General features: G+C 32.1%; 2 protein-coding genes and 1 long non-coding RNA gene across 5 annotated transcripts; 1 reads left to right on the top strand and 2 right to left on the bottom strand.

Moving 5' to 3' along the window:
• Positions 1 to 4,829: 4,829 nt before the first annotated feature.
• On the bottom strand, positions 4,830 to 11,668 carry LOC114168402 (inactive leucine-rich repeat receptor-like serine/threonine-protein kinase At1g60630). 3 transcript variants are annotated; one of them, XM_028053197.1, is made up of 4 exons: positions 11,183 to 11,668; positions 9,039 to 11,015; positions 6,871 to 7,532; positions 4,830 to 5,160 (listed from the first exon to the last, which is right to left on the bottom strand). In XM_028053197.1, exons 2-3 carry the CDS (start codon positions 10,384 to 10,386, stop codon positions 6,874 to 6,876), a joined length of 2,007 nt encoding a protein of 668 aa, XP_027908998.1. In that variant the 5' UTR covers positions 10,387 to 11,015; positions 11,183 to 11,668; the 3' UTR covers positions 4,830 to 5,160; positions 6,871 to 6,873. The 3 variants fall into 3 exon arrangements, with proteins under 3 accessions (XP_027908998.1, XP_027908999.1, XP_027908997.1); XM_028053198.1 differs by lacking the exon at positions 4,830 to 5,160 and having other exon boundaries at positions 6,689 to 7,532; positions 9,039 to 10,714; positions 10,843 to 11,015; XM_028053196.1 differs by lacking the exon at positions 4,830 to 5,160 and having other exon boundaries at positions 6,689 to 7,532; positions 9,039 to 11,012.
• LOC114168403 lies at positions 11,259 to 12,187 on the top strand. Its single transcript, XR_003600670.1, has 2 exons — positions 11,259 to 11,528; positions 11,600 to 12,187. It is a non-coding gene; the product is annotated as an uncharacterized LOC114168403 (long non-coding RNA).
• Positions 12,188 to 15,191: 3,004 nt separating this feature from the next.
• On the bottom strand, positions 15,192 to 18,784 carry LOC114170740 (endo-1,4-beta-xylanase 5-like). Its single transcript, XM_028056291.1, has 7 exons — positions 18,681 to 18,784; positions 18,477 to 18,523; positions 18,035 to 18,254; positions 17,627 to 17,790; positions 17,366 to 17,464; positions 16,080 to 16,871; positions 15,192 to 15,569 (listed from the first exon to the last, which is right to left on the bottom strand). The coding sequence occupies exons 1-7, from the start codon at positions 18,736 to 18,738 to the stop codon at positions 15,210 to 15,212; spliced, it is 1,740 nt and encodes a 579-aa protein (XP_027912092.1). The 5' UTR covers positions 18,739 to 18,784; the 3' UTR covers positions 15,192 to 15,209.

Below are 18,784 nucleotides of genomic sequence, written 5' to 3'. Positions count from 1 at the left end.
GATAATAACGGATGGTTGTGGATCTTGGAATTTAGCAACAGTGCGAATCCCAATAAGCATTTGATGCTGATCATTGTGGACTCCACCTCTCCTTTCTGCTTAATTTTTCTGCTAATTTATCTTTTATCATTTGTTTTCTTATGCAAAGTATGAATGTTATTTTATACAAAAGCACACCCATTAAGTACATTCATCCTATGCCAAGACAACACCCAGTCACAATCCCATTCAATTTTTATATTACATGCTTCATCAATTTAACTACAACAAGTAGTAGCCTATTTATGCCAACACAATACTAATCATTTTTCCAAATTAATCTCTCAGTATTCATTGTATTTATCAATTTTTTTGTTCTAAACATGTTTTAATACTCGTCTTATTAGTTGTCAAACACATTATAAAATGTGATGTTTGAGTAAGATGGATTTAAATATTGAACTATATATCTCCTAACAGATAAGAATACAGTGCTGAAATTATTACTCACAGAGACCTGAATTTATATAAAAATATTTTTTTATATATATATAAAAAAAAATTAATATCCTACCCAAACTACAACTTCTATGATCCCTATGTTGAGAATTGTCAAAGCACTAATCATCGTTATCAATATGAGGTCCTCCCACTTCCCATGTTGGGCTTGACACATGTGCACTTTCATCTACGAATACTTTGAAAATTCTACCAAGGAATTCCAGAACAGCAAAAGGAACCAATACTTTATTCAACACAAACTCACTCTAATTATTTAAAACAAAACACAAAAATTTTAAAATAAAAAAAATAAATGTAGACATTTTCAAGGCTCAATGATATATTCTCTGTAGTGACTAGCCAGTCAGTAGCAACCTCACTTGATTAGGAAATTTCAAAACATACCCTGCATCAGGTTTGACAGCAACTTTTCTCATTGTTTTACTTCATTTTTTATTGTTCTTCAGTTTTTATTTGTTTCCACCAACATCAGAATATCTCAAAACTAACCATCACAACTAATATGTAACATAAAGAGTTACAAAGACAAGTAAAAAAAAAAACCGAAAAAAACTATGAAAATCAATACAAACCGTGTCCATACTTAAGACGTTTAAGAATAAAATACTCTCTTTCAATTTGCAGAGGAAGCCCATCCTTAAGAAATACGTCACCAACTTTAATCGCTTCTTCCCAAAACAACATGCTTCCAAATCGATTCTTCTTCTTGCTAAAGTTTATCATTGCCCATGTTTTTTGTTGAGCCTTGTTCATTAACTTCAAAACGTAAAAATCTCAGCTTTTTTTTACTGTGACAGTTATTTGTCACATTATACCTATGCCAGAGCAAAATCATATGAAGAGTATATACTAAACTCCTTGAGAAAGCACAAACATTGTTAAAACCATCACATTTAAAGTTGTCTGCTTCAGGAATTGGCTGTTTTATGGGGACAACGTACGTTGTAAATGATATTTCACAAGATGTTATGAGATTGTATAGTTTTATATCGGAGAAAAAAAATGAGATTTATGTCGGGGTCTGAAAGATTATGACAAGACAGTGGTATCGTGTTTCTGTGAAATGTAATGAAACACACTAACATGATAATTAAGATTTGATTTGAAACAAAGAAGTGTGGGAAAACATAGGTTTGTTTTGGAGTGTGAAGTTGTAAATAGAAGAAGGCATAGATGTTTATCGATTGGGTCCAAAGGCACTGGGTCCCTAACTTCTGGGAACCTCTTTATTGCAACGTGACAGCATCATCTGTTCTGTGCACACACACACACCAACCTAAATAAACCATCTTCCTTCACACTTCACACTCACGACAACCTTCGTTTTGGCACCATGTTGCTGCGAAGAGGAAGAGAGACCCTTCTGCTTGTCGCTGTTTTTTATTCATCATTCATACAACTTTGTTTTTAACTATTTTGCTTAACTCATCATCATCAAAATTGGTTTTGTGTTTGTTGTAGGAAATTATGGAGGAATCATATATGTACTAGACCCGTTTTCGTCATTTGAATGAGTTTTTATGTGTCTAAAGTTGGTAAAAAAAATGCTTCTTTAGTGAACTTTTGATAGAAAAATGATTTTTTAACTACTAAATTTTGATTTTTTTTTTTATAATTTGTAATGTTATTCTTTAAGTGGTTTTTCACCTTTGTATCTTCTCAATCTTAATATTTTAAAATCACTCAAAAAATGTCATTTCATGTTATAAAAAAAATTGTCAAAATTTAATAATCAAAATATCATTGTTGTTTTTATACTATTTCTTTATTAACTCTTCAAATGTATGGATATTAATGCATTACAAAAGTTTTTAATATATTTTAAAATATTCAAATTATTGTTCATAAGTATATTTTGAAAATTAACACAAAAAATTTAAAAGAAAATCTAAATTCAAAAAAATAGATCTAAATAACTTTAATTAATTAATAATTTTAATAAATATTTATAACTTAATAACTAACTAAACAGCTTTTACCTACCACCTTTTGATTTTCAACTCAATTTTAAGTTTTTAGCAAGTTCTATTAAACATAATTTTAATTAAAAAAAGTTTAAAACAATGAGGAAAAAAGAAGGATTTTAATAACACCAGCCAAAAATGAAAAAATATATATATAAAAAATGGTGGAAATGTTTTTAAAATATATAAAATAATGTATTTTTATGTATTTTAATATCGTTCTCTTTTATTTTATCATGCAAGTAATTGTAGTATTAGTGATTTTTATAAGAAAATTACAAGTTCTATTTTAAAAAAATAAAAGTTGCTGCGAGTGAATCTAATCCATAGGAGAAATATATTAATAAATAAATTTCGTATGCAAAACGCAAGCTCCACAAAAGAATTGGTTTTAGCAAGAGCAAAAGTTGATGGCCTGAAGATGATTCTAGAAGGCTACTTTGGAGCAATGCTTTGCTTTTGCTTCATTTGTATTCAAAGCAACCTAAGATGGAAATTAAGATAAATGATACCATTATGGTGGTTCAGTTGTTGTTAAAATTAAATTAATTTAAATTTTCATAGTAAATATAATCAACGGTGATATTGTATGCTGTTTTCTTTTTTTGTTAGGATGACAAATAAAATTATAATAAGAAATGAAATAATTTTTATTCAAAGTTTAATATTCTTACTCCGATAAATTCTTTGTTTTGGGAACATGAATCATATGCTTTAAGTAAGTACGTTGAATTTAACATTGATGTTAGAAACAATAAGAATATTAAATTTGATAGATATGATATGAGTATTGTTTGTATACTATTTTTCATTAAAAAAATTTACTTTATGGATTTTTTTTGTATTTAAGTTTTTTACGAGTTATTAAGGTGAAACTTCAATTATCGATAAACAGTACAAGTTAACTTTGACATATTATGCCTAAATATTGTCATTCTATCATTGAATAAAATTATTTAAAAAATACAGTTTTTTTAGATTTTTTCACTTAATAATTTGTATTCACGATTTTATATTTTTTAATAATTCTGAAATAGTATTCATACATAAATTTTTAATAATAAGAATAGAAAGAGAGAAGATCGTGAAATATTCATCACGTGATGGAGATAGATAGTCGTAATAATGATGTATAAAAAATTGTTATATAAATAACACATCAATTTTGACTAGTGTTGTATTTGTTTAATTTTATTTGACATATATGATTTTGAAACATAAATAAATAAAATTAGTACTTTTAATTTCATACAAATTACTATAAAATTTAACACTATTTAAAATCATTATTTTATAAATACCTTTAAAATTTAATATGAACAGTTAAGTATAATATATATATATATATATATATATATATATATATATATATATCACTAGTTAATTTTAAAATATATTTCTATCAATTAATTTGCTTGGAAAGAAAACATCAATCGTAAAAAAAATTTAAATCCACATAAGATAAAAATATTTTTGAAATGTAATTTTAGTATCTATAAATCTAACTTTTTCTTAGTCCTATGAAAAGTTATTTATTATTAGTTTTAGATCCCTATCGTTTTTTATCTTTATTTTTAGTCATCTTCATAAATAAATAAAAAATTATTCATTATAGAAATTAAAACAACAAAAAATATTTCAAATTAAGATAACTAATTTTTTTATTTCTTAATTTAATCCAGTAGTATATTAAAATATTATAAGTGGTTGTCTTCTTCGCAAAAATATTAAGTATATCACTTAACTGAATAATTAACTTAAATATAATATAGTTGTTTTGTATTTTTTATACTAAATTAATTACAAGGATTATAACGATACTAACTCAACTATCAAAGATTGAAAAATAACTAAAAAGTTACACAGACAGACAAAAATGAGAAAGAAAAATATTTGTTTGGACTTAAATTATATTTAATCCACGTTTTTAGTATGTTATTTAAAGTTAAAAAAAAACAGAAAAATACATTCAAAATCCTGTATATAATATATTACAAAATCCTTTTATAATGATTCAATATTATAATATCAAAACTAATATATACAAAAATAATTGTAAGCCGTGGTGGTTAGAAAATGTAAAAAATTGGAAATTTACAAATATTCTCTTATAGAAGTTATTACAAAGGATTTAAATAATTTTCAATTACATAATGATTTATTAATTGCTGAAAACTGATAATTTGTAATTATATGAGTGGTGCATATCAATTAAGTTGAAATCTTAAAATAGATCTAACTAAATCTTAAACAAAAACTTTGACCTGGTATCATCATATTAAGCTAAAGTCTCTGGGAATATTTGACGGCTATGACTTATTTATTTCAATTAAAGTCTAATCCTATTTTTAAAAAAATTGTTAATTATTCATTTACCCTTCATCCTTGTTAATTGCATCCCATAAAAATGAGGAAATAATAATAATAATAATATTATTATTATTATTATTGGATTCAGACTAATGAAGCATGAAGAAAGTAAAAAAGAGTGTAATTGGCATTGTTTAGGGCAATTGAGCTTTACACCAAACTGCAATTAGTGGATTATGACGAAGTTGTGATTTGATTAGTTGTGACTTAATTAATTCTCCAGGTTAGTGATTGGTGACCCACTTCAAAGACATGTCCTCCATTCTTTCTTTTTTCTGGTCACATCAAACTCATCACTGCTTTTTTCTCACTTTTCTTCTCCCATCTATAAAAAATCATCACACGCAGTTAAATAAAAACTACTTTCAATTGCAAAGTTTTCAAACTTCAATTTTTTAAAACACAGTTTAATGGAATGTATAATAAAAAAACACATCTTTAAAGATGAGAAAAGAATCAAACATACCCTACATTTTCACGTTTATAATTTATATTTTGCAATTTAATTAGTTTAGCTACCTCCAGAGCACCACGTACTTCACCCTTCTTTCTGAAGCTTCAAATTCTACCGTTCGTTCTTATTTAAAGTGGACCAATTTCTAATCACATATTGTAATAAATTGAAAGGTTAACCAATTAGTTAAATTGCATCAACGGGTAGTAATGTCTTGAGTGTTGTTAAATTTATTTTCTTTTACAATAATTAAACTGTGCTTGAGAAATAAAACATGTGCTTTCATATTATATTACACCTAGACGGCCTAACAAAACACACTAACATTTATCATCCTTTGGTGCTATAGATACACCAGCACATACTGGAGAATTAGTGTACTACACCTAGGAGGCCTAATCTGACTACAACCATGAGATTCGCCTACATAGCCCCTTAAGGACGCAAACGATAATCATATATATCAAACAATCAATAGTAAGTGGTATAAGCCGCTAACTTAAGAAAATCGAACGAGAACTTGATAAACCTAAAACACTACCAACCAAGACCCTGGGACCCACAATAACCAAACTGTGGGGCCTGGGCTTGGCCCAAGCCCATATGCAGTCCAGTCAAAAGCTTAGTCCATGACGTGGCCAGACATAATTAATAATCTATAAATATGCTTGGATCCCACGAATTAAAAGTACGCATTCATTAATCCCTTAATCACGAAGATTTGACTTTCTGATCATTCTTAGTTGACTTGGAGTCTCCTCCGCAGGTAACCCCTTCCGGGTCCAAGTCGATCCAAGCCGGGACACCAGCAGATAGCATATGCAAGCCAGAAGAAAGCTTACTAGAGAGATTGCAGATTGAGGTAAAGTGATATTCGTATCTGACATCTCTTATTTGTTCTTTGCAGGAACACATGTTTTATACTTTACTTAAAAAGAACTAATTATACAATTTTGTGTACAAGAATTTTAACTTCAACTTAAAACTATTAATTAATGAAAATACATACCTTGTAATATTGGGTATTTTTTTCTAATATATGAATTTTTTACTTTATCCAAATTTGAAAATATTGGTGCAATGCAACACTCCCATGGTTGCTAGTTTTCTAAAAATTCCAAACCCGTTTATCGACAACCTCACAAGTCACAACCATCAATTCGGGACTGACATATTTATGCTTGCACCAAAAAGGCAAAGTTACATTTTAGCATCAATGTTCCATGAGATAAAAAGTTAGTAGAGTTCAATTTGAAATAATTAACTTAGTTACGGGTCTAAACTAATCTGAACCCCATGTTTTTATGGGAAAGTTTGTTTTACAAGACTAACTTTTGAAAAAGAACTTATCTAAACTAAAATAACTGTCCTGCAAATCTTAGACAAGGTGAATCTCTGCTGACTCTACAAATGAATCCATTGATTACCTTTTAAAATGCATTTACTCACAAAGCAAGAGATTAAAACGTAGGTCTTTACCGCATGATTTTCGTATCACCTAGTTTATGCATGGAATCAATGACCAATTCAGGAAAAATCAGAATGCATAGTTTCAAACTATGAAGCTATCAAAAAAGTTACCAATCATATGCTCTGGTGTTCTTCCCTGGGAAAGCTTTGAACAGTATCTGACCATCTACCAGGAGAGTGATCACTACTGTTAGATGAAACATGCGCCTCTCCTCTTGCATCTCTTATCATCTTTAAAACCTCTCTCATTGTAGGTCTGTTCTCCGGCACCAGTGAAACACATGCCATGGCAATGTTCAGAAGAGCCTGAAGCTTCTCTTCTGATGCTTCATTGCCTGAGGCAGGATCATCACCGGACTCAGTCTCTTCTTCGCGCACCGACCGGACCCACTTAGGTATGTCTGAACCATACGTCTGAACAAGGTCTTGGAAGGGTGTTTTCCCTGTTAAAAGCTCTAGAACAAGGACCCCAAAGCTGTATACATCAGCTGGTTGAGTTTGTGACCTTTGAAAGTTGCGGCATTCGGGTGCTCTGTAGAATAAAGATGTGGCACTTGGCTCGTCCATTGAGTCAGGGTTTAGGAAAACAGTGAGACCGTAATCAGTAAGACATGACTCAAAATCAGAGCCAAGCAACACATTAGAAGATTTAAGGTTTCCATGTGTCATGCCGGGGTTCTGGTGGATATAGAGCAGACCTGTTGCTAGATCTTCGGCAATCTTAAGGCAGGATGTCCAGTGAAGAGGTTTTCCTCCGCCAGATGTTTTTGATCCTGCATTATAGCAACAACTCTTCTGTCAATCATTGGTTTGATAGTGATGTTAAGATGCATAAATTTTCAGTTTAGTTCTTAGCATTTGGAAATTATATAAGTGATGGAACACTGTAATTGCATGAAGACTGAGTGAGGTTCACAACGATTTGCTTAGAAAATAAAGCAGCACAGTGCATGTGAGGAGAAAAACAATAGTTTCAAGCCTGCAGACATACACGTGAAGATCCAGGAAAAATGACAATTGAAATGATGGACTACTTTTTATCCTTGGATACTATGGTTCCACAATAAAGAAAAGCTGACTTCTTGATTTGTTAAATGCTCTTCAAGAAAGCATATTATCTTGTTCTTATAGAATTGAAATTGGGGCTGTTCCCTAGAAATAATAAAGCTTAAACTTTTTCTCTCAGATGCTCAACTTTTTACATCGTCCAGTGAAGATAACACTTATCTTCATATATCCACAGAATAATGTAACCGCTTTTATAGTTTAGACAGTTGCGAACACTGTTGTTCATCCAGCATCTTCCTTCGTATTTGAAAAGAATTCCCACAAAAGGATTAGGGATTCTAGAAAGGGGATTGGTGCTGGCTCCTAAGTTTTTGAAGGGGCAATTCCAAAACAAAAAGATCTAATTTGCGATGCTCAAGATCGACGTGTAACCTAAATCCTTAATGTTGAAATCCATAATGAAGGGAATTCAACTGTTATTTCATTTTAAATACAGAACAATCTTGAAAAGAATAAAACACGGGAACGTTCTAACGTTCTGAGTTCTAACCACTTTCTTTCTACCATCTATGAATCCCATTGGTAGGTGGGAGCAGAAAGTGTTGACCTGATAGCTAGATAGATAGACTCTGGAAGAGAGGGGGGAGAATTTATAAATGAATTATGAGATTTAAAACATCTGTATGACCTAATTTAACACCGACTAATTCCTATAGAAAAAAAAATAATTGACACCGATTAAAGTGGATATGAGATCACTGTAGAAGTACATGGCAGCACAGTAAAACAAGAATTCCACTCTGTGTAATCTTTCCCATGGTGGAGTGCGACAACACTAACATGGGGGTCACGCTATAAATGAGTTGTCAATTTAAGAGCACACACGTATTTATAAAGTCTGAAATTACATCAAACAGTTGACAGGGAAAGCAGCAACCTTTGTCTTTATTTAACTAAATCTGAGGGAGAGGGAAAGATTTAGTTTAGTGCAGAGGCATAATTGGAGGCCCCATTATTAAAAGATAATCATCTTTTAGGTCCCTCTCAGCCCCCCTTTTCAGCACAAAACTGCATTCTTATAATAATAGTTTTATCATTCAAATTCACACTAAACCAATCATAGAGACATGTCACAATTTTCAATCGAGCAATTATACAAACACCTGTGAGACAAATGGGTTATTTTTAGAATGATAATAATGAAGTTAAGTTGAGAGTGGTATTGGTTATGGAGGAATGAGTGTAATGGAAGTTAAGTGGGAGATAGATACCGTGAATAAGGGAGAAGAGGCTTCCATTGGGGAAGTAATCATAAACGAGAAGACGTTCTTCCTTAGCCTGAAAATAGGCCCTGAGTGGGACCAGGTTAGGGTGAGTGAGCCTCCCAAGAACATGAATGTGAGCTCTGAATTCTTCCAAACCAGGGTATCTTGCATCCTTCAACCTCTTAACAGTAACAATGAACCCTGATTCCATAACTGCTTTATATGTACTTCCGATAATACCCCTCCCCAAAGTCTCCGCCGAAGCCTTCAGCAAATCTTCTAAACTATAACTCATCTCGCGATCACCTCCTCCGCAGAACACCAGCTTCCCTAGACCCTCACCTTCCCACGCAAAACCACCTTGTTTGTTACTGTCCCCACCCTCGCCGCCGCCGCCACCGCCGGTACTGCCCGCCGCACCAGCCTCCCCCTCTGCCACGTCAGCACCGCCCTTGCTCCTCGTTCCGGAACCAACCCTCGTCTTCCGCTTCCTGCAAATCGCCCACACCACAGCCATGCACAGCAGTATGAAAACAACGCCACCAACGCACCCTCCGATTATCTTTATCAGTTTGGTGCGGTTCGATGATGTCGGCGCCGTCGCGGCGCCTCCCGGGATCAGCGGATAGCTGGGGCTTATCGGCGGCGCCGACGGAGCGGTGCCGTTTTTGCACGGTTGGAGGATGTTCTCCCCGCAGAGCCCCGGGTTGCCTGAAAACGACGACGCATTGAACCGGATCAGTGCGGCGGTCACCGGAATCTCGCCGGAGAGTCGGTTGTTGGAGACGTTGAAATACCTGAGGCTGGTTTGGTTGAAAGCCGGGATGCTTCCCGTGAAAGCGTTGTCTTCGAGGTAGAGGATGTAGAGTCGCCGGAGATTGAGTAGCGACGGTGGAATGTCGCCGGTGATGTGGTTCTGCGATAGGACAATGACCTTGACGCGGTGGAGCAGCGCGACCGAGGAGGGGAACTCGCCGGAGAAGTTGTTGTCGTTGAGGAAAATCGATTTGAGGTTGATCAAGGCGGAGAGGTCAGGGACTTGGCCGGAGAGTGAGTTTCCTTTGAAGCTGAGGACTCGGAGCTGGTCCAAACGGTTCAAGATCTTGGCATCCAGAGAACCCGTTAGGTTGGAGTGTTCCAGAACGAGCTTTCTGACTCTTCCGTTGAAGCAGTCTTTTACCCCTTCCCAGGTGCACACGTCGGCTCCTTGCCGCCATGGGAGCTTGTGGAGAACGTCAATGGAGGATTTGAGAGCGAGTAGTGGTCGGGAATCGTCTTCTGCTCTGGTGGGTTCGGACAGGAAGAGACAAAGCACGGAGACACAGAGAAAAACAAAAACATAGGATCTCTCCATGTTAGGGACCGACCAACCACAGTTGAAGTTGCAAGCGAGGACTTCCAATTTCAACTGTTTTGGTTTCCCATTACGAGAGCCATTGAAGACTTTAATGCATTTGAGGTTTAACAGTTAACTGACGTACATAAATTACAGCTGAAAAACGGTTGAAGTTGAGACAGATCTTTGGTTTTCTTAGCTGTTTCACTCACTCACTTTTAAGTCTTCAGATCTACCATTGACATTGACAAAACCCTCTCTTTCTATGATCCACTCGTGTGTCATGACATTCTTGTGGTAGACCTGAGTAGAGTAGAAGAGTAGAGTAGAGTCCTCAACTACTCATCTAACCCAAAAACTTGAAATGAGATTGAAGTTTGAACTATGAAGCAATAACCATAGCAGTGGAAACAATAATGGAAGAGAGAGCTCTGTTTGGAAACTCAAGGGATCCATCAAATTGAACACACCTACCGTTGTTAAAGTCCTTGCCTTTGCTGGGGTTGCCCTTGCTTTCTCGAAACTCCTCCACACTCGCAACACTCACGGACACACTGCCAGAACTCTCACGTGAAATCATCCCAGTACCCGCACACCACAAATAACCATTCTTTTCTTCTCTCTATGATTTATATATTCCCACACTGCTGCAACATTATTAAACAAAAGTGAACAACTTTGCAAGCAAACAAAAACAAGTACTGTTCTTTCTTTTCTTTTCTTTTTTATCTCTGTAATCTAATCTATTTTATATTTGTATTTGATCCATTCTGGCATAAACAAAAACCAACCATGCATGTAATTTTATACTTACTTTCTTGTTTCTTGGGTTGCTCACACTCGTGGAATTTAGCACTCTCAGAGCTTGGCCGAGGTGGGATCCAGCACTCTTCTCTTTAGAATCATTGCAACTGCAACACCCATTTGAATGGAATGATGGTGGCTGAGAAAGTTTTAACACTTCCTCCAATTTATTTTTTTTCTTGCTTCACAGGACTTGAATGTCTATGTAGAAAATAATAATATATTAACTACTACAGTGGTGGCAGTGGAAACACACATGGTGCAAGTGCAGATTCCAGCTGCTGAAACCTCTATGATCGAAGATCCATCTGTACTCTGAATGGGTTTGGAGCAATAATTCGAGAGAGAGAGAAAGAGTGAGAATTTCTCTACTACTTCATTCATCTATGTGTATTATACGTGTTTCTGACTGTGTCTGTCTGATCAGAGAGAGAGAGAGATATGACAGAAAAGAACATGCCCCCTTTCTTCCTCTCCCAAAGGCAAAGGCCCCTCTTTCCTCTCAGGAAATTGGTGAACGAATTGAAGGCTAAAGAGAAGAACAATAAATGAAATTTCACAAAAAGCAGAAATCAGAAAATTATTAAAAAAATCCAACACCTGCCACGTGTTGCAATTAAATGGCCACTGGAAGAGTCAAAGCAAAAAAGTGGACTGGTGCGTAGTTGAGCTCGTGTATTACTGATCATTGACTCTTGCCAGCTGTCACATTGTATATTATATATTATATCTCTTATCCTTTCTTCTGATCCATTATATATTAACATGTTTCCTCAGAAAGTTATGTTGTGAGATTAAGAAATCGGAAGAAAATAAATGAAGAGATGGAGACTAGAATGAACAACATATTAGGCCATGATTGTTGTGGCTGTTTTTAGTTTCTCAGAGACCAAGCCGAAAGGCGTAGGTAGAGATAGTGGTTCTTTGATTATGAGTGGTCATCGAAAATCATGGTAACAAAATCCATTAATGTGTGGTCATAGTTAACAATAACAAAATGGGACTGATTTTCAAATCTTTGTCAGGCCATCCACTTAATTTAAAACTTGTTTAGCTTAATTTCGTCTTAATTTTTAAATAATAATTTACATCGCAATTAATTTAATTAGCATTAAATTCTGTCTTTTGAAAAGATGTAACTTGTATTTGCAAATAACTGCATATTGATATAGGAATGTCAATTTATTGTTTTCTCTTATGTTTTTATAAGAAAAGAAGTTGAAAGTATGAAGATAAAACTAAGGTTATCCTTAACAAAACGCACGTTATAAGAGTACGCAAAAACTTCAATTCCGATGTGGGACCAACCTTTTCTGAGTTTTAATTATTTGACATGTGAGATTGGAGGCAAAACCTGCTTGAGTTCACTAAAAAATTTTCTTATTTATATATATATTATTGAAACTAGAAAAAACTTCAATCTAAATTATTAAATTCTGTTATCGGTGAAAATTTTTTAATTGCTACGAAAACACGGCATTCTCAAATAACAACTTTGTTTTGACTAATAAGAATGTGGCACGTGAAGTTAAAACGTAAGAGTAAGACAATAAACAAGGAACAAGAGGAAGAACAATACGCAATATAATTGATTCTCTTTGAATTTGGAACGATGAATCCAATTAAAAACTTAAAACTAAAAGCTAGTGCAAGACATGCTGAATATTAGAGTAATTATAATAATCAATATTGATTTTGAGTTACTGAAGATTTATTTTGTAAGAAATATCTAACTTGTGTCATTATTGAATAATTAATTCTCCAATGGTAATTAAATGCAGCATAAAATTGTACAGAAGATATCTTTTTTCTTGTTAACTAAAATTCATGTGACTTACTAGAAAATTCACTTATAAGATTCACATGGATTCCACCTAATAAGATAAAGTATATAGAAAAAAAAAAAAAAAACATGTTTTGATAAATATTTTTCTTACATTTATTCAAGTAATATACCTTTTGAATGGTTTGATCTTGATGTGACTTCGATTCCTTATTTGTGAATGGTTGCAAAGAAACACTGTCTATCCTAAATTGGACATACGAAAGAATTATTGTCCTATATAACGTTCATGAATTGGAAAAGAAAAGAAAAACTAGAAACTACAAATTTATAACTTCTATAAAATAAAATTATCCTTCACTTCCCATTTACTCAATTGATCATCATATAAAAAATATATATATTTTTTTAATATTTTTACTTAAAATTAGAATTAAAATTTGTTATTTTTATAGTTTTCAAATTTCAAAATTAATAGATATAGGTCTTTTGAGTTACATTTCAAAATTTGAGATTTAATGTTAAAAGTATATTACATTTCTTATATAAATAATTTATACTTCGGTCAATTTTCTTAATTTATTCTAATAAATTTCTTTAATAAAATATAATTTAAATATTTTCTTTTAATTTTTAGAGCAATTTAAAAAAATGTAATAAAACTCTAAACTTCAAAATTCAAAGTGAATAATATTGTAATACTCCATAGGTTTTCCTTGATCACTTGTACCAAAGCCGCATAATTTCAAGCTACAGTCACAAATGAAGAATAATGGTTGTAGGCTATCCATTTTTTTCATTTTAAAACATGATAAATAATATTCAAAGAAAAACTATGCATGTTTTATAATATAACAATGATATTTTAACAACTAAATTGTGATAATTTCTTTTTATAATTTAAAATGACATATTTTAAATAATTTTTAAATATAAAAAAATAAAAAATTGAAAAACTACTTGAAAGATATCATCTCATATTATAGGACAAAGTTGTCAAAATATAGAAAAAAAATTGATTACTTAATTGTCTAAAACATTTTAATGAAAACCTTAGTAAAAATATAATTTACACATAATGTTGTATACTGATTCTATTTTGGGATTTATATATTAGAAAAATATCTTATTAAGATATGTTCTTACAATATTATAGGAGAGACCAATATTACTTCCATGAATAGTATACCATCTAAGCCACACGTATTATAATAAAAAAATATAAATTTTTTTTCTACCACGGCTCTAACTATTGTCACCCTTGTCACACAGCAAAACAAGAAGTAGCAAGGGAGTCGTGATTACATTAAATATCTACTATAGAAATTAAGAAGTATATTTTAATAAATAACAAACCATGGATTTATTTAAAGAATGAAATAAAAATTGTAATTAGTAAAAAGGATTTAAATAGTCATTTAATTTATTATATTAATTTATATTTAATTATAATATTAATTATTAAAGTATTAACTAACGACTTTATGAAATTGGTTTTAAAAAGTATATTCGTGATTTTGTTCTCATGTTGTGTGTGATCCTTAGCGTGCCAGGTTGTCAAGGTTTTAAGTAGTGGGCCATTTCGGATTGCTGAATCTACAAGCTGGCCTTGGGCCATTTGTTTTGTTCACTTCGGATTGCTGAATCTTGAAGTGGGCCTGGACCGATTAAAAATAATATATATATATATATATATATATATATAATTTTAATTTTAATTGAAAAATTATTATACCATATTTTATAAAGTATAACTTGTATTCCGAAATAAGTGCTAAGGGATGTCAATTTATAACACTAATAATAAATCGATATCTAAATTAATTAATATAATAATTAATTATTTTTTATTATTTAAATATTTTCTTGTAAAATTTTTTACAGATCAACTTTATAAGATTAAATTAAGTTTGATATCTATTATTTAAGATTTTTTCATGTTCGAAATCATTCAACCTATATAAAAATCTATCTGAATTCAACTAAGCTTTAGTTGATTTACACATGAAAATTGATAAAAAAAATTAAATTTCTTGTTATTTTTACTTTATTATAACAACTATATGATACGTACTCTCGATGACAATGCTATGTTATTACAATTGACAATTTGTTAATACAAACCATAAACCCTAAATCATAAATTCTAAACACACAACATAAAAAAAGTGATACGAGAACTTTTCTCTTTTTCATTATATGTTTTATTAACTTACATTATAACCTAAAAATCTAATATGCAAAAAGTAATTACTTACTTCATATAAAGCTTTACAACTTGTTTCATTTTGTTTGATTCATTTTGGGGAGATACTTTTAGGAGCTGTGTGAAAGTGAAATTGTTTTTGACAGGGTGACTTGTCTTCATTTCATAATCACCATGAAAAAGAGAAAGCTCAAGGTATCCATTTTTATCTGTTACTCCAGAAAATTTCTTTGATTTCCACTGAGAAAGAAACTTGTCCACAACGTTCCCTGCTGCTAAATTCTTGAAATTGTTGTCCACTAAACAAATTCTGTAGCAACCTTGTGGTGACCATGCTGTCCACATCACAATACCTTTAACCATAGGGTGGCTATGTAGCTCTTTAAGAGCAAGCTCAAAGTATTGTACCTGCACAAATAATGGGTGAAAAACTAATAAATATTCATTATGGAACTCAATGGTTTAATGAATCACACGCATTTCTCAACTAACATAAAAATAAAGTATATTATGTTGGACGTCTCCAAGATAAAGTCAATTCATAATATATAAGTGGATACAATCCTCACTTTACATGTCGGTTTTGTGGGGATTGAGTTAGGCTTAAAAATCCAAATTAGAGTCTATCCTAACAAATTTTTTTGGACAATTAAAATATTATTATAAAACGCATTTGAATCGTGAAATGAACCGATAAGAGATAAGGTCAATTCACTAAGTGGATGCAATCCTCAGCTTATAAGTCGGTTTTATATAATGAGGTTGAGTTAGACTTAAAAATTCACTTTTAACATGGTATCAGAGCTAAGTTAGAATCTTTCTTAATAAACTTTCTTGAACAATTTAAATATTATCATGAAACGCGTTTCAACCGTGAAATGAACTAATAAGATTGCACGAAGATAAGTTGAGTTTTACCTGTTTAGGTTGACTTTCAACGTCAAATTCTGTGATCCAAATCGGCAAACGAGTGGCACCAAGATAATCTAAAGATGATCTCACGTATGGAAAATTAATCCCCACATCGGTGAAGTGGGACTCCAACCCAATTCCCAAACCGATTCCACTATTCCTCTGAAAACTCTGAATTTCTTTAATCTTCTGCACGTACCTTGCTGGGTTTGAGACACCATCTCTGTTGTTCTCAATGGTGTTATAATCATTCAGAAACAAAGTGGTTCGTTCATCAACATTATGAACCTCTTCGAAGATTTTGCCTGAAAAGTCTTGTCCGAGTTTACTCTCGAAGAACGAAAAGTGTAGATTTTCATTAACAACGTCCCATGCAATAACCTTGTCCTTGTATCTTGACACGACAGATTTGACCCTGTTTTCTGTGGCAGAAGAGAGTTGGTTCGGCGACAGTGAGGGAACCCAACCAGGTTGGTACCTAGGATCATCCCAAAATATGTTGTGGCCTCGAACATCTATGTTGTGGTTCTTGGCAAACTGCAACATAGCATCAGCAACCGTGTAGTCTTCCTTACCTTGCACGCTCTCGGTGCTGTACCATTTCATTTCGTTTTCAAACGTTGTCACTGTGAATCTGGAGGTGAACCAGTTTTGGTATAATGCATTGTCTAGGATGAATTTGTTCATGGAACTCCCAAACGGAAAACTTGGCTTCTTCATTTCAAAAGATATCTCTGCATTTCGTAATGCCTTTCCTTCTTCATCGTGTGCGAGGATCAATACCTTACTCTTGCGATTCTGCCAAATCCAAATCAAAGTTAATAATTTGTTTTTAAGATAATTGTATTTTAACTATTAAATCTACTTTTTCATAAGTCGTTATAAGTGATTTTAGAATATTAAAAATGGTAAAATAAAAAAATAAAAAATTACTTAAAATTTAGTAATAAAAAAATCATTTTACTTTGAGATTAGAATTATATACGGAACTTTTACGATTTTGTTAACATTAATTGTTCTAGACATCTAAAAGAAATCTTGAAATTTATCTTTTTCAGTATTAATTATTTTGGGTTTTGGAAAAATTCAGAAAATAATTTTTAAATAAAATTATGATAAAATATCTTAATTTTAAGTTTGTTTTAAGTCTTTTAGTTTTTTTTTATGATAAAAAAACATTAATAAAAATTTTCCTTTTCGATTAAAATTCACCAGTTTCTAAATTTTGAAAATGGTTAAACCATCTAATAAGAAAGAGAATGTCAAAATATACATCTTTTATTAATATTTACCTTCTCAATGCTCTGATCTTGATGAGAACTCCATTCTTTCTCGGTGAATGGTTGCAAGGAAACGTTGTCTATCCATATTTCGACAGAGGTATTATTGCCCTACATAGTTCATGACTTTCATGAGTTCAACAATTGTAGAAATTACAAACTAAGTTACTTCCATAAAATAAAACAAAAGAAATCTCTTACTTTTCATTTTATGGGAAGGTTTTGTGAAAATTTTACATAAACACATTCATAAAAAGCCATGGGAACTAGTACCTCAAAATAGAGCTCTGCTGGTCCTGATTCTTGAGCTGTGAAACCACCTTTAAGCATAGACCAACAATTACTCTCAGCAAAAATGGCACCAGCAAAGTTGTCTTTTGTGCTTGTCTTCACCATTGCAATTACAGGGACATTGCCTTCACTTACTTGTATCCAAGCTGCATAATTTAACCCCATAACCATGAGTAAAGAATAATGCACTAGGGTTATCAATCTTTCATGTGTATTATTCCTACCGCACCTAATAATCTCGCATCGAATTAATTATCATAGAAGTATTGTCTGTTTTGAAACATCTCAAAAAAGCGACATGAAATTATGGTACATGGTAGGAATATATACCAATGAACTTGTAAACGGGGAAAACAATGCATAGGTTATAAAGTTTGGAACAAATTTTACCAGACAATGTATAATGTTTGTCCTTTTCAATAGAAATCTTTTGGGAGACACTGTCATGTGCATGTTTTCTGCTACGTGCTACCACATATTTGTTGCCTGATGATTCTCTGTGTTCTATTTTTGCATTCCTAAATGAATTCCATCCTCTAAGTCCATGATTTAGTTCTGGATTTTGGATTATTCCTCCGTTGTATTGAGGTTTCAATGGATGCCTAAGACACTGAAATTAAAATTATGTGTAACTCGTTAAAAAATAAATTTTAAGTCTAATTTAACTTTAAAAGATCGATCGTCTTGTAAAATAAAATTTCAATCTATTCATATATTATAAATTCGATTTATTTTTGGTCGATGTAAAAATTTAACACAAGTTTAGAAGTAAGAAAAGAAAAGAACTTTAATTTTTGTAATGACAAACAGCTTCCAAAACATAAATACTTACTTCAATACTTGCAGAATAATCATAGGATAATGCATCGACTTCAAAGCCTGTAGTAGCAGCAAACGAGATATTTTAGTTCATATATTATCAGATTTTCATTAACATTAACATGAATGAGATTTTTAAAAATAAAAATATGAGATTAGTGTTTGTAACATCAATGTCCATGACAGAAAGGGTAAATACGTTAGAAAAAACACAAACCTGTGAAAAGGAAGGCACAAACCAAAAATATGAGATTCATGTGTTTTGTTTTAAACATTCAATAATTTGATTACAGAGAATAAAGAGAGACAGACGAAAATGGG

The sequence above is a fragment of the Vigna unguiculata genome, chromosome 11 (genome assembly GCF_004118075.2).
Source record: "Vigna unguiculata cultivar IT97K-499-35 chromosome 11, ASM411807v1, whole genome shotgun sequence".
In the NCBI taxonomy this organism is placed as follows: Eukaryota; Viridiplantae; Streptophyta; class Magnoliopsida; order Fabales; family Fabaceae; genus Vigna; species Vigna unguiculata.
The sequence above is the reverse complement of the archived record's forward strand: the minus strand, read 5'-3'. Positions and strand labels throughout refer to the sequence as shown.

Bases quoted from the DNA above. Each gene is read 5' to 3' on its own strand.
- LOC114168402 (XM_028053197.1), bottom strand. From the start codon at position 10,386: ATGGAGAGATCCTATGTTTTTGTTTTTCTCTGTGTCTCCGTGCTTTGT. The intron at 7,533-9,038 runs GTATCTATCTCC...GCTATAATGCAG, and splicing joins CCTCTTCTCCCTTATTCACG to GATCAAAAACATCTGGCGGA.
- LOC114170740 (XM_028056291.1), bottom strand. From the start codon at position 18,738: ATGTTTAAAACAAAACACATGAATCTCATATTTTTGGTTTGTGCCTTC. The intron at 18,255-18,476 runs GTAAGTATTTAT...TTTTAATTTCAG, and splicing joins ATTATTCTGCAAGTATTGAA to TGTCTTAGGCATCCATTGAA. The intron at 17,791-18,034 runs GTAAAATTTGTT...TAAATTATGCAG, and splicing joins CAAACATTATACATTGTCTG to CTTGGATACAAGTAAGTGAA.